Source organism: Hippoglossus hippoglossus, chromosome 6 (assembly GCF_009819705.1).
Source record: "Hippoglossus hippoglossus isolate fHipHip1 chromosome 6, fHipHip1.pri, whole genome shotgun sequence".
Classification (NCBI taxonomy): Eukaryota; Metazoa; Chordata; class Actinopteri; order Pleuronectiformes; family Pleuronectidae; genus Hippoglossus; species Hippoglossus hippoglossus.
The window spans coordinates 24,030,282-24,046,934 of NC_047156.1; the positions used below are offsets into that span (position 1 = coordinate 24,030,282).

At 39.7% G+C, this 16,653-nt stretch overlaps 1 protein-coding gene across 1 annotated transcript; it reads right to left on the reverse strand.

Annotated features, from left to right (window-relative positions):
* Positions 1-1,580: 1,580 nt before the first annotated feature.
* On the reverse strand, positions 1,581-16,034 carry LOC117763072 (peroxisomal succinyl-coenzyme A thioesterase-like). Its single transcript, XM_034587938.1, has 10 exons — positions 15,839-16,034; positions 15,020-15,119; positions 14,738-14,928; positions 12,246-12,409; positions 10,395-10,514; positions 9,962-10,044; positions 9,485-9,578; positions 4,643-4,723; positions 2,988-3,129; positions 1,581-1,717 (listed from the first exon to the last, which is right to left on the reverse strand). The coding sequence occupies exons 1-10, from the start codon at positions 16,032-16,034 to the stop codon at positions 1,581-1,583; spliced, it is 1,308 nt and encodes a 435-aa protein (XP_034443829.1).
* Positions 16,035-16,653: the final 619 nt, after the last annotated feature.

Genomic DNA, 16,653 nt, shown 5'->3' on the forward strand with positions numbered 1-16,653 from the left:
GTTGGCAGCGATCATGGACCACGATGATGGATCCCAATAGTGTCAGTGGATCATGACGATGGATTGTGGATTATGGCGGCACCCGATCATGGTGGCAGACCTAAAATCTACAAGATTGCCTGACAATATACCTATTACACGCGGCATCTATTGCACTTCTCTCCGTCCTGGAAGAGGGATCCCTCACATTTCTACGTTTTGCCCTGTCAAAAGGTTTTTGTAGTTTTTCCTTACTCTTGTTGAGGGTTAAGGGCAGAAGATGTCGCACTTAGCGAAGTCCAATGGGACAATGCTCATGAATATGGGCCACCCAAACAATTGATTGACTGATGAACCACCACCAGTGTCCAGACCCCGGGGGTTATTCATGTTCTACGCTCTGCTCCACCCCCTTCTAATCGAGATGACATCACAAAGGGGTCTAAAAAGCCAAAGACTAACATTCACATTACTTCTGTGCATCTGTCAAAATAAACATTGTTAAATCGTGAATCAAGTCTCTCCTGATTGAACTGATGTCGTTTTTCAGAGGATGTAGAAAAACACACTGCCCTGCCGCCACTGACTGCTAATGTGCGCTGGTCGCCTAATTACCTTTTATTAATATAGAATCACAAATTCCAGGTGCATTTTTTAAAATTAATTTCTTGATTTAGTCTTTGATTATGTTCTGGCTCGCCATCTACTGGCTTAGGAAAAAATATTAGCTCGCAGCCAATCTTACTTGCAGACCCCTGTAGTGAACTGTTTTTCGGAATATGTTCTGTCACTGCCTCGATACAGAGTCGCAGCACGTTGCATCTCAGAATTTAGAAATTTCTTACAAATGTCTTTGTACATATAGGTACATACATCTCAAGATTTAATTATGATGATCTATGTTGCAAATATGTTTGTGGTTATTCATGTTACTTAACAGCATGAAACCAGGTTATATATTATGCCATATTAAAAGTCTTAATAATGTGCTGTAATGTTCTAAAGCACAATTTGTTTATGTTGATCTGTAAAAGATATACAACTAAGAACCGCACTTCCTTCTCAACGGGCTTTAACATTTCATCTGGGTTACCACACTGGCTCGCTGCGACATTCCTTGACCAAGGAAAAAGGACAGTCAGTTATTTATTTATTCATTTATATTCGCACAGCAACATTGTATTGAAACAATTCAAATAATTTCAGAAGAGTTATTTTTACAGCAGGACCTTACATTCTGTTTTGATATATTGAGACATTACTTCAGTTATCAACTTTGTTCATAGAAAAAAAATTTTTTGTAAGAATAAAAGCTCCTTTTTAGTGGCTCCATCTGAAATCTCAGTTGTCAGAGTTCTAAAAGTAGTCTTTGAAAGTAATCAGCTCTACCGCATGACAATAACAAAACATAAAAATTTTAAAAAAGAACGCTATTGACCATTATGGATTACCTCTCTGCAGCAAGTGTCAAAATGTTGTACAAGTTGATTTTAATTGAAATGAAGTGAAACCAATATTAAGCAGAAATATTGATTAAATGTGTATGTGATTGTAATAGGTTACACCTTTGTACAGAAATCCAGTTTTTCAGTAGATCTCTGTTACAAGTGTGATGATAAGGTTGCAGCAGGGTTTCTGTTGCCGTACAGATTCTCCCGCAGGAAGCCCAGTGTCTTCCTCCAGGCATCTTCCTGAGCATGAGAATGAGACACCATCTCTCCACCCCATAAGATCATTGCTGCAAATACAGCAAGCAACAGACACAGTCATCTGGTAGAAATCATTCACAGACAAAAAATATTGTGTTTATATAAACACAATTTTTTCTAACTTCACTCTGCATCATAGACTGTATAAAACACTCTGCACACCACATCTGCACGCAAACAATAAAAAGTGACAGGATATTATAGAACTGTTTGAGGAGGACTCACTAATGTTTTTCAATGTTATTAATATTGGCATCGCTTTCATAAAGACCAGATTGCTTTGGGTTTATTACCTCTTTAATTATTACAGATTTAGGAAATATTCACTCCTGTTCACCAAGCGTGACCATGGTGGAAGTGTTTGGATGTCTCCAGGGAACTGTTATAAGAGGGCAAATTAGTCCAATTTGAGGGGCCAGGCTAAGAGTGATTCAAAGTAACCTAGATGAAACAGTCAGTCAGAAACAGTTAGTGGGTTCTGTGGGATCTAGCCAGAGCAACCACCTGGTGTCCGGGTCACAAAGGGACCTGGTCGGGCTCTGTCTGAAAGCTCAACGTGGAATCACCATCATGTGGGACCATGTGGCAAAGGCATGTGGATTGTATGTTGAGTAGGCCAGGCGGTAGGTAATGGGGAGAAGTTCTACGAGGGGAGGTCTCCAGTCGTATGTCTAGGAGAGGAGATGAACTGTCAAGTGATCGCCACCTGATGGTGAGCTGGTTGTGATGATGGCAAGCTGTTCCGCAACTCAGGAAAGCAGGGGTCGTGTTTAGTCAATTAGATGCTGACCTAGCCATTGTGGGGCAGATGAAAGAGTACTTGTAGGAGTTCCTGAACCTGTCCTGTACTCTGTGGATGAGGCAAAGTCTGAAGACTATGGGGAAACCTCACCACATGTGGATGAGATTTGCCTGAGATCACACTGCTCAGCCTCCTCAAGCGAGAGGTGTCAAGATCCTCGGCACAAATTCAAACACATTTTCTTTGTATGGTGCCGTGGTGAGGAGAGTGTCCTCACAGTTTGGGAACATCAGAACCACATCATGATGTGGTTCTGATGGTATCATCATGTGACCTCCATAGCATTACTGAATAAATAAATACAAATTTGTATGTTCCTAATTAATGTAAATATCAGCAATAAGTATTGCTGATGTTTTTCCACCATCACATTTTGCCTTTGCAGCATGAAGTCACACAGTTAACTCAGGCTGAAGTCCTGATTTTGAGCTTGTTATCCATGAATCAATCCTGACTTTGGCAGTGTTTAAGCCTTCCCAGTTTAAAGATGGACTTACACATCTCCCTTGTGACAAGCAGTCTGAAAACGCTGGTTCGGGTGTGTGGTGTGTATGGAGGTTCGATCAGGTGACCGGTGTTGGGGTACAACAGGGTGGTCAACAGGTGGTTGTTCCCCGCCCGCTCCATCATCTCCTTAATCTGGGAAAAAGTTCAAAGCAAAACATGTGTTAATGTTTTCAACACTGAATCATTCTAACCCTCAACCCTCACTTTCCTTCAAGTTAGGCAAAAAGCAGTCGTGCAAAACATCACCTTTTTAAAGCACACTTCATTCCAGGGGAATGAATGTGGTGTTCTATTAACATGTGTGTGCAGCTGCTCTCAGACATGCAATGATCTTTGGAGATTCTCTGCACTTTCTCCAGAAGAGGTGCATGTGTGAAGGGCAAATGTGTGAGTGACAGCCTCCAGATTATCTGCAGACTTTCTCCACCTGGCCCCTTAGTGTAAAGTCAGTAGAATCCAATGTGAGTGCTCAGCAGGAGTTCCCCCGCTGGATTCACCCCGGTGCTTCTAATACGAGATAGATCCCAAAATGAAAAAAATACAAAAAGAAAACAAATATCTCTGGGTGGAAAAGCGGTGACACACACACCAGACACAGATCAACGTATCAAACAAAATCACGTGATTACTGCAGCGGAGTTAATACGTCACTTTTCATTTGTTGCTGTTGTGAATGCGTCCGTGCAGAGAACTTCACGTTTTTACAGGACTATAAACACAACTTTAGGATTATAAATATTGAAAAAGGATTTATGATCACATGGTAAACTAATGTTGAAAATGATGTCATAGTTTAGAAATGCATGAACTGTTCAATTGTATTATGGTATATATAACATCATAATTATATAACAAAATAAGAAAACAATATCTGAGTGGATGGGTGTTTCTTCAGCAGTCATCCAAAACATATAAGAGGTTAGTTTCCTGAAAAAAAAAAGGATATTCAAGCAATTAAAATTCCACAATAGGACAACCCCATCTGCTGAGGAACATTGTGTGACTCTGGCTCCTATCTGCTATAGACCTTGGACCTTGTGGAGAAATGATTTGCTATCGTCATGCGTTAGTTGGCAGAACATTAGCCATGTTTCCACCCAAATGTAACTACATTTGATCTGAATTACCATTTGCATCTTTGAAGCCTTTAATTACATAATCACCTACTTATCATTCTCATAAAAATAAAGCAAGAATCAAAGGACTCCAACTTATCCACACTTTTCTTTTGCCGAAAAGATGCAGCCAAATCAATGACAGGGAAAACTGGACATATTGCTTCAGTTCGCAGATCTCTGCATTGGCTAACAGTGTCTTATCACTTATGGTTTGGGGCCTACAATATGTGTGCATCCTTGACTTGCTCCCACACTATTAACCCTCAGCTGGAAAATATTTACAGAGGATCTTTTTAGATGCCCCAACTGTGGTTACTTTTAAAAGCAGATTTTCATGTTCACCTCTGTTTTTATTAAAAAGAAAAAATAATTGAAAATGTACATATAACTAGTGGATGGAAATGTAGTTGCAGGAAACACCCCAAACAACCATGGCTATTTCCACCTTTAATCACTGTTTATATTTGCTGTTACTCTGTATCCTCTCAGCAAACAATTACAATTCACTGTCATGTCAGTAAACTCACGTCCATGGCAGACTCGTAGGCTGGCCAGTTCTGATCATCCTCACCAACAACCAACAACAGAGGACACTGGAGTCGTCCAACCTGCTCAGAGACAAACACCAGCAACAATTCAGATTTCTATCTCTCTCTTAAACATCAGCTGCCATCATCCAGGGAATATTTATGTACCTTGTAGCGACTATTATTATTATTTAGCATTGTAGTTTCATATTATTGCATGTGCAATAAGGTGCACAGTGATCTGCATGTGTTGTTAAGATTCTAGAAGTAAAGAACAAAAAAATAGTTGTTGGGCCATGGTTCTTTGTGTGAAACCACACTTCGGCCTACATGTGCCATCAAAGCCTGAAGCCGCATGTTCCTCCAAGACTCAGTCTCCCAGGGGCCATCAGAGGTCAGAGCAAGGAACTCAGTCTCCCAGGGGGCATCAAAGGTGTGAAACCCCCCCCAGGGACACAGGTTTCAACTCCCATTGGTCACTCTGGCCCCATGACCTGTGAGGTCACTGGGCCAATATAAGCCAGGTTTCCCCCTCCTCTGTCCTCTCTTTCTATACTCCCTCCAAGGAGAGAAGGCTGTCGAGCCAGTTCTCCCTCTTCCTACAATCCTTCTACCGGAGGGAAGGCTGTGGAGCCTCTTCTCCAGCTCACATCTTCTCTTCCCATCCAACTCTTCGAGAGGAGCACAAAGGTGCAGCTTCCAGCTCATCTCACCAAGGAAACCTCCTCGCCCTCCAAGCTCTACCAACGTCCTAGCAGCGAAGCGATGTCCTGCAGGAAAACTTCCGCCAGCAACTGAGCTACACAACTCAACAGGAACCAGCAAGACGACACAAAACTGCGAACTGCACAGCAACTTCCTTTTTCCCCTTTCCACGGACTGGTAACACAACTGGGCTTAATAATTATACTAGGCTAAGCAAGACTGTTTATTCGATTCTGTGTGAGGTTTATAAGTTTGATTTGTGGTGTTGTGATATTTTGGGTACAAGTTATTGAGAAAGTAATGTTAGTCTGTTATGCTCTTCACAGTCTTTCGTTGCATCCAATCTAGTAACTTCCTCTAATTTGGCACACACACAGACACACGCATAACTCTTCACCTCATTAGCTCTACAGGTCGTAAACATTCCAATAGGTGGGGGGAGGGTGTTATCTCTTTGGCCAGCGACCATCTTGAAAGCACGCTGACTCACACAGACACACACACATACTCACATACCTATCTTTGTTTAGCAATTAGACCGTTAGTAATTTGTGTTTTTATACTTTATTATATTCATAATAAATGTTTTTCTTTCACAAAGGTTTTTTCATTAATGTTGCATAAGTGAATTTCGCCAACCTCTACACTGTCAAGAACCCCATATCCTTCAACTTAGCTAACTATCTCTATGGTAATTTTGGTTATAGTTATTAATTTAATTGTTAATCAGAGTTCCAAATTTATAGTTAGAACCTTTATGAGACTTAATCAATAAATTGGCTATCTTTTCCCTTCCTTTGAAGGGTGGTGCCCCGAGGTAACTTTAATCAATTAAAGTTATTATTTAATATTAATAATAAAATATTAATATTTAATATTTTATTTTGATAACCAAATTTATTGAATGCAGAAAGGCACACCATTTTATGGTATCACGTTTGATGCATTATGGCACAACATAGTGCCATTCTCCAGTGTTTTAATTTATAAATTATTTGTGTAAATAGGCAACAAACAGAACATTTTTATGATCAGTGTATCTTTAGTGGTAGGGAACTGTTGGCCGGTGAGATAATTTGACAATTCATGAATACAAACAACGCAACTAAGAACAAAAAAATTCTCGTAAGCATTTTTTCTGAATTGTGTGTTATGGAAGTTTTCTGGAAGCTGGTGAAAGGAGAACTCAGGCAGCAGCTGATGTCTTATGCAGAAGATTTTAATGTAGACTTGATGCATCGAGGAGACCAGAAGATGAAACAATATACAAACGCTAACAGAGTAACATGAGCAATTTTCACCCCCAAGTCTGAAGATGTCTCCCACAGCATCCCATTATATCTCCCTCTACTTGTGTCACCCATTCCAACAGCACATCCATGAATGGTTAGAATTGCTGTCACTCTCTATGTTACATGTAGGTGTTCACATCCTATTGGATAGTTAAGCCTAAAGTATGCATTCCTAAATCACATTGTGTCCTCATGTCTTGCTACTGATGTAATGCAGAAAAGAGTTGAAGTTGGTGCTTCTCTGTCTGGAGCCTCTGAGTTAGATATGAAAGTCCCTCAACGTAGACACTACAATGTACTGTTGGTTGGTCCTTTATCTATAACCTGACCTTGGGTTCTGCTGAGAGAGAAGAGAGTATCTGTGGAATGAGACAGGCACTATTCTCCTCTACAGATATAGTGTAATATACAATAATATGAGGCCAATTATAGTAAAATAATTCGGTGCATTGATAGTGACCTGGAACGATGGTCTACGCTCCCTCTGTCCCTGCTCGGTCGTGTTGAAAGTATTCACATGAATGTTCTGCCCAGACTTCTCTACTTATTTCAGATGCTACCTATAGAAATACCAAAATCAGTTTTTGATAACCTGGATAAAATAATTTCCAAATCTATCTGGCAAAAAAAGCGTCCTAGAATTAGACTTAAAACCTTACAACTATCTAAGCTAAACGGAGGCCTTAAACTTCCAAACTTAAAATATTACTTCTGGGCTGCACAAATGAAACCTTTGATGGTGAGGATTCAGAATAGCACATACACTCGCTGGCTTAATATTGAGAAAAACCTATGCCCAGAGCCCTTACAAAACTTGCCTTTTTTAGATGCGCCCATAAAAGAACTGGCAGAGTGGACTAAGATCACTCTTAAAATCTGGAACAAAATACAGACAGCTTTTGGGCTTCCGAAGTTAATTTCATCACGAACAAGCATTGGATCCATGAAGACCTTCACACCTAACAATCTAGACACGGGCTTTAGAAAGTGGTCAGGTATGGGATTGGTTTACCTGCACAAGCTATTTAATGAGGACAAGCTCGAGACATTCGAGCAGCTGAAAAAGGATTTTGATCTCCCCAAAACAGATTTCTTCAGATATCTACAATTGAGAACTTTTCTAACAACACACAAAGAGTGGGGAAAGCTTTTAAAACGTATCCCTTTAGAGGGGTTCTTAATAGAAATACAGATGGGAACGAAGATAAGAAAACATTAAGTAAACTATATAACGTATTTCTATCTATGAATCTACATAATTCCCTGCAGATAAAGCAGAGATGGGAAGCGGAAATGAACAAGGTCATACCACAGAATACCTGGGAGGGGATCTGCACAGAGGCACACCTAGTTACAAATTCAAAGACCTGGAGGGAATTTAAATGGAAAATAATTACCAGATTCTTCAGAACACCAGAAATAGTAGCCAAGATGGGCCCGGCACATTCCAACTTGTGTTGGTGGAACTGTGGAACACGTGCTGCCAATCACACACATATATTCCGGCTCTGCCCTAAGTTAAATGCATACTGGAGAGAAGTCTTTGATGCCCTCAAAGAGATATTCCAACAGGACATCCCACAAGACCCCACAGTAGCACTATTGGGAGCGATGCCTGAAGGCCTGGACAGGAGGACCAGAACATACCTGCTAAACATACTACTCACAGCAGCATTGAAGTGTATAACCATCAAATGGCTAAAACCAGATCCCCCCACATACAATACATGGACCCAAAAAGTACTAAACGATGGGGTCCTGTCGCAGCGTTATTAATACAATGAGGGTTACTAATACATGTTGCTCGGCCCTCTGGTTGAACTGTTATCTGTTAACTCTCTCTATACACACACATTATACACCATCATCTCTGAAAAGCATATATAGCACCTATGATACTACATTCAGGAGTGGACAATTATAATTTCTTCATCCCTTGTTTTTTTTTGTTTTTTTGTTTTAATTTAATTTAATTATTTATGTATGTAATCAATCATTTATTCTTATTCTTATCCCCTCGTTTTCTCTTGGAGTGAGCACTATTTGATGTTTGTTGTTCTTTCTGTGCATGATACCTGAATATCATGTATACCAATACTGTATACAGTTGAAAAATGGTCAAAGAAAGTAACTGTCTCAAAATGCATGTTGTTTATGTTGTTGAAAACTAAATAAAAAATTAGTAAAAATAAAAAAAAGGATTAATTAATTTGATGTACGCTGCAGTTATGAGGTTTTCCTTATCCCATGGCATTCTCACTGCCTTCCTCTTCCGGCCTCTTACCTTTTTTAAAGCCCCCTTTGCCTACACTGAAAATGCTTACTTTTGATGAAGATTTTGTTCGTGCAGTTCAGTTGACACAGGTCTTTTATTGTTTTTGTGGCATTTTTTTTTTGAGGGTATGAAGCATTTGAATGATAATGATTGCCTCCCCAGATGGAAATGTACCAAACAATTTCTGCCCTGACACCATTTTGCATGGTTACCACAGTGTTGTGGAGATAATGTAGGTTAGGGTATGTAAAACTTCTGTCTAGTCAAAAAAGGTTGTGATTCCACAGTTTATCGAGTCCATTTTTTATTATTAATAATAATAATAATAATAATAATAATAACAATAATTATAAATTCAAACTTTGTTAAGCACCTTCATACAAGAAATGCAGCTCAAGTAATTGATTAATAGTGCTTCATAATTAATTATTTACTTGTAAGATAATGTAAAAGTGACTTTTATATTAGTCTGACAGACAGTTAACTTAATTAGTGCAAAACTAATATTAATGTATTTGAGATGAAATGGAACACGATGAATTTAAAAGCATTATCATAATTTCCACTTACATCCACTTTGAGTGAGGGGTCAGTCGGGATGGGCAATAGCAGATCACGGGAAATCATCTGGTTCTCCTTGTTGAAGCGAATGTTTGAAGCATTTCTGATCGGAAAAACAAACCAAAGACAATGTTTGATCTAATATTGTCTGTGAGGGAGTAAATAAGCATAGTAATACTGTTCTTGTTGGTTAATACTCAAAGCAAGACATATTAAGAATGTTCTCCAGGTTTTTTTTTCTTGTTAACAATCAAGACTCAATCAACAACACTGTAGAAGATGATACTATTTCTCAAGTTAAAAAGCCCTGGTATATCTCACAAAGAATAAATGTCTGGCTATTGTTCACAAAATGTACAGTTCTATATACTAAAAAAACTCAAATCAGCATCGAACAAAATGATGGGTGGATGGTGTGTGTGCGTGTGCGTGTGTGTGTGTGTGTGTGTGTGTGTGTGTGTGTGTGTGTATAACAGAATAACATACTTGCTCCAGTAACCAAAGATGTCTGCCATGGTTCCATCTGCCGGCTGCACATGACTCCCACTAATACACACTGCACAACTGAGCTAATAGATCACGCACGCACGCGCACGCGCACACGCACGCGCACACACACACACACACACACACACACACACACACACACACACACATTATCTCGACAGCTCAGCCACATTAGCAGACCTAAATATCTACCACTGAAAATCTGGAAACACTGAATACGAAAAAGTTCATAAATGTAAATAACTGGATAATCGTTAGAGATAAAGTTGAGAAGAGTCAATCAGAGATCTTGTTTAAACCAGCATTATTTGAGTTCATAAAGAAAACATTTTAATGTTTTATGACAACGCACCAACAAAAATGGAATTAAAAATATCCAACTTCTTCAATTTCAGTTGAATAGTTGTCTTACCTTTACAACTTTGGAATAAACTGCCATTTTAAGGGTAACACTGGTGCCCAGGGAAAAACCCAACATGGCGATCCTGCTGCCAAGCACGTGAGGATCCTGCTGCAGGACTCTGTAGGCCGTCTACAGCAGAAAAACACATCAAACTGTTCAATGGCACATCTTAGGGTTGGATCTGGCAATGTGGCATGTTTTCCCCTTCACCTCTGTTCTGGAATTTCACCAACACAGTTACACTCCCCACCAAAATGACTAATGAAATAAAAATGATTAAAAATCAATAAGAACAAACTACAGTTGTAAAACAAACACCATGCTCAGGTCTGGACATGTAGTGACAGAGGAAAGAAAGACATCCACATTGTTGAGGAATTTTCCACTATCCTCACACATTACTGTATATGCCACTATATATTATTGTATATTACACTATATCTGTACAGGAGAATAGAGCCTGTCTAATTCCACAGATACTCTCTTCTCTCTCTCTCTGCAGTACCCAAGGTCAGGTTATAGATAAAGGACCAACCAACAGTACATTGTAGTGTCTACGTTGAGGGACTTTCATATCTAACTCAGATGCTCCAGACAGAGAGACACCAACTTCAACTCTCGCAGACTTTAACGCTTTTCTGCGTATTTCACCAGTGACAAGACGTAAGGACACAATGTGATTTAGGAATGCATACTTTAGGCTTAACTATCCAATAGGATGCAAACACCTACATCTAACATAGAGAGTGACAGCAATTCTAACCATTCATGGATGTGCTGTTAGAACGGGTGACACAAGTAAAGGGAGATATATGGGGATGCTGAGGGAGACATCTTCAGACTTAGGGGTGACACTTGCTCATGTTACTCTGTTAGCGTTTGTTTCACCTTCTGGTCTCCTCAATGCATCAAGTCTACATTAAAATCTTCTGCATAAGACATCAGCTGCTGCCTACGTTCTCCTTTCACCAGCTTGCAGACAACTTCCATTAACACACATGTTTCACATCTTTTCACACATTTACTCTGAGTGTTCTCATTATTTTTGATGCACTGTAAATGTTTAATAACAGTCAGTAGAATTGTTCTAGCCAGTGGTAAATATCACGTACCTACCATCGGCTTAAAAACCAATCAAAAGTCTTTAGTTGGATGCAAACTTCAGAAAATTCCCATGTATTGAAAGCTGCTTAATCTTGGGTGAGATCTTTGCCAGAAAAATAATTTATATATGAAAAAAAAGGTTCAAATACAAAAAGAAACCTCTTGTAGTTAATTTGAATGTTTTAATGTTGACAACCACTAGCTTAGCAAACACGGAATGAGGAAGGAATTGAGCCATTGGGTGTTGCAGCCATGCGGAAAACACCTCAGCCACAAGGCACCCCACTACTCAGAACTTCTAATCATTCCTTGAGACCCTTTCCCAATTTAATATTCCAGGGTGAAAAGAAAACTTAAGTCAGGAGCTAGCTGTGGAAAAAAATAAAACAACTTGCAGTTACAGAACCAAATACTTGGGGAATGAAACTATTGCTCTATGTCTGCTGGAAGTGCAAGTATGGATACTAGTTTTTTTAAACACTTCTTGGATAACCATGACGTGGATTGACTGCAATTCAGACATCTTACAGAGCATTTTGGGATGAACCACCTCAGACTGTAGGGGGTTTATGAAAAACCTCAGAACTATAGAAGTGAGAGGTCAAACGTCTTCAAGTGTCTAAAACAAATCCAGGTTCTCTTGATTCAAACCTTCTTCAAAAACCATTACCTGGATCAATGAGAAACTTCACACATAATACGGATATGTTCAGTATACATTACAATACATATTTTTGGGATGCTGATTGGATTTACCTCAAAATACTCGTTGTCCACCATCTTTCCTGTTTCCTGGGGGATGTTCAGGTAGTCAAGGGCCAGGCAGGCGAAGCCATGGGAGGCCATCAGAGCTGCGCGGCACTCTACCAACAACCCTCCAGCACCCCACAGGTCAATGATGCCAGGAAAAGGTCCAGGTCCTTCAGAGTAATTAAAACACCAACTGTCAATACTATGCTCTCCAAAGGGCCAATATTGTGTAAAATACATTTCCTGGGCTTTTACTATCCGTTAATCCCAGAAAGGTGTAAAATATGGGCCCTTTTACCTCCAGAGCATATGGAGCTTTTTTCCTTTTCAAAGCAAAAGTCACTGCATATTAGCAAGTTGCAGTTGGCTTCCATTTTTGCTTTTGCGTAGTTGGCTTTCATGTGGGTTGCTGGGTTGTCTACCTTGACTACTGCATTGACTCATTTGTCAGGTTTGTACTCCTTCCTGAGTTAAGAATCTGATGTTTGTAGAAACAATCATGGTTTGTCAAATTTCTGTAGGTTACAGATTGTTGGGTTTAGCAGTTTTCAGTGGGAGAATTTGAGTTTGAGGTAGGACAAGGTCTTCCAACCAAATATGTTGTTATGGCTGAATAGTAAAGAGGTTAATGAAGTTAAGACTATAATTTTATACCCATCCACCACCTCAACCACCACACCCCAGGTACCTTCAATGATCCTCACACTGTCAAAGGTTTTGCCAAACTTTTCAGCCCCCGACCCCAAAAAATAAAAAATTGGCAGAGGCTTGTGGCCCCCGGAGTTGGTTGAAGCATACAAAGACTTCTGATTTCACTAGAATACAGCAAAATCATCCTCATGTGCGTGTTACAATGTCTCCAGTGGTGTTGTAAATTGATGTTGGGCCATGGTTTTGTGTGAAACCACACTTCGGCCTACATGTGCCATCAAAGCCGGAAGCAGCATGTCCCTCCAGGACTCCGTCTCCCAGGGGCCATTAAAAACCAGAGCAAGGAACTCAATGTCCCAGAGGGCATCAACTTCACACAGAGGGGTGGAAACCCCCCCCAGGGACACAGGTTTCAACTCCCATTGGTCACTCTGGACCCCATGACCTGTGAGGTCACCGGGCCAATATAAGCTAGGTTCTCCAGCTTCTTCAGACTCTCTCTAAACTCCCTCCAAGGAGAGAAGGCTGTTGAGCCAGGAGCTCTCTTTCTAAACTCCCTCAACGGGGAGAAGGGTGTCAAGCCTCTTCCTGCCTCTTCCTACGATCCTTCCACAGGAGGGAAGGCTGTCGAGCCTCTTCTCCAGCTCACATCTTCTCTTCCCATCCAACTCTTCGAGAGGAGCACAAAGGTGCAGCTTCCAGCTCATCTTACCAAGGAAACCTCTTCGCACTCCAAGCTCTGCCAACCCTTCAAGCAGCGACTCGATGTCCTGCTGTAAGAACTTCAAACAGCAACTGAACTCAACCGAAACCAGCAAGACGACACAAAACTGCGAACTGCACAGCAACTTCCTTTTTCCCCTTTCCACGGACTGGTAACACATCTGGGCTTAATAATTATACTAGGCTAAGCAAGACTGTTTATTCGATTCTGTGTGAGGTTTATAAGTTTGATTTGTGGTGTTGTGATATTTTGGGTACAAGTTATTGAGAAAGTAATGTTAGTCTGTTATGCTCTTCACAGTCTTTCGTTGCATCCAATCTAGTAACTTCCTCTAATTTGGCACACACACAGACACACGCATAACTCTTCACCTCATTATCTCTACAGGTCGTAAACATTCCAATAGGTGGGGGGAGGGTGTTATCTCTTTGGCCAGCCACCATCTTGAAAGCACGCTGACTCACACAGACACACACACATGTATACACACATACCTATCTTTGTTTAGCAATTAGACCGTTAGTAATTTGTGTTTTTATACTTTATTATATTCATAATAAATGTTTTTCTTTCACAAATGTTTTTTCCATTAATGTTGCATAAGTGAATTTCGCCAACCTCTACACTGTCAAGAACCCCATATCTTTCAACTTAGCTAACTATCTATATGGTAATTTTGGTTATAGTTATTAATTTAATTGTTAATCAGAGTTCCAAATTTGTAGTTAGAACCTTTATGAGACTTAATCAATAAATTGGCTATCTTTTCACTTCCTTTGAAGGGTGGTGCCCCCGAGGTAACTTTAATCAATTAAAGTTATTATTTAATATTAATAATAAAATATTAATATTTAATATTTTATTTTGATAACCAAATTTATTGAATGCCGAAAGGCACACCATTTTATGGTATCACGTTTGATGCATTATGGCACAACATTGACCTGCAACAGATGATGATGCTTGCCTATTCTCTCAGCTTAGGGCACACATGGGGACAAAGAAGAACAGCAAGTTGATGAAAATTGTCACTTTTATTTTATATTTAACTGTTATTTATTTATCATTTATCTATTATAGCTTAGACATTTTATTTAATTTCTGTAAATCATCTTAAAACTACCTGGGGGCAAGAAAATGGTTCCAGTGAGTCCACGATCTGTAACTGGGATCCGGCGGACACCAGGTGCCATGTACCAGCGCTCCACCAACACAATGCCCAATGGTACCTGATCCTTGAACCCTTCAGTCTGCTGCCCCTGGTACACTGAGATGACAACCTCCATGGGAGTCTGGACGTTCATCTTTCTCAGTCTGATGGTTAATTGGAAACAGTTAACTCAGATACTAATTACTGATCAAATAGATCAGGGCTGTTCATTTTGAAAAGCCAGCCTTCACCTACCTGAGTCCAGGTTTGCTGCCTGGATCTGGTTGGAGACTCCACAGTAGACCCATAGGTTCAACCCCAGAATATGTCCCACCAAGACTGGGATCCTCTGAAACTGTGAATCAAATACTTTAAACAAATATTATATTTTTGTAGAATTAAATACAAGGTTTTAATCAAGGTTGTTGGGAATTTCATTTAGCTGATGCTTTTATCCAAAGCGACATACAATAAGTTAAAAACTGTTGAATAACAAAACTACAACTGGTGCTAAATATTCTTTGAAATGAAATTGTTGGACATTTTAAAATATCAATTTCACATAATTTCATGGTTTTAACTATTCTAATTTACACTACTTTGTTATATGTTCACATTGGCACTAGAGACTAACCTTGTCAAAGATTGATCAGGTTTTAACAAATTTCACACATTCATAGATATCAGTTACCTAAATGTGCCAGATTTTTTCATCAAGATCATTCCCCGGGAAAATTAAAATATTGAAAAATGTCCCATCTCACAACGTGGAAGTAAAATAGTGAAGAAAATGATGATAGTAGAGGAAAAAAATCCTTTTTCACTGGTACATATCCCATCCTTCCAATTAGTTTCATGGAAATCCATTCAATTGTTTTTGTGCAATCTTGCTTACAATCAAACAAACTAACATACAAACCAAAAAACAAACAGGAGTGAAAATATAACCTACTTGGCGAAGGATACAATGTGATTATATAAATCATTAAAATTATAAATTATTATTAAAATTGACTTTCAAAAAAAGATACATTTTACAAAATCATGGACATTTGAAGTCATTTTTATACAAACCGTTCACAGTCCCGGTGGCATTTGCTGTGTAGTGAGCAAACGCCTCCCAGATGTTTCCATCTTCACTCTTGTGGAGGGCATGTACTGTTAGCTGTGAAGCAGGGAGGACATCCTTGACCAGAATGAGGAATTTCTCATCCATGAGCCCTCTGGACGGCTGGACTGACACGTTCACACAACACTGTCTCTGTTCCATCCTTCACTTTACTCAACTGACTTAACAACAGCCTGATCAGCTGCCAGTTACAGGAATATAGAGCAGACTAAGGAGCAGAAAGTCCAAGACCATTGCCCAAAAGCACCCTGTCCAATGAGCTTTATGCACCCTCCAGATTAAAGAGTAACTGAACTACAGGCCAAAATGATTCAAACCTGTTTCATGGTTGAATGGTTGTGGTTTGAGGTGTTCTTTGTTGTTCCTGGGTCCATGCCCAAAAAGTAATTCCAAAAGGTCCTGGAGTAGAGCTATGCGTCCCTGTAGCTTAGTGAGATCATCAAGAGAGCATTTCCAGGAGGTGTTCCCAAGCTGCTTACCTTGGTTTCAGTTAAAATATTTGATGTGGTATTGTGATGGAAATAGGTTGACATGAAAACCAACACAGGAAGGAGGATTGTTACAACCATTAAGTGTCAAAATGTTGTATTCCAGGGGAATCCTACAAGTCTACTCTCATATCCAATGACTCAGCCTTTTGTGGGAGATGTATCTTGTTGCACTAGTTCATGGCTTTTCTCCTACACTCACATACTTGGTTTAAGGTGTTGATTTCCTATGTGGTTGGCACTGTCTCTCCTTCTTTAGGATACTAGTGACT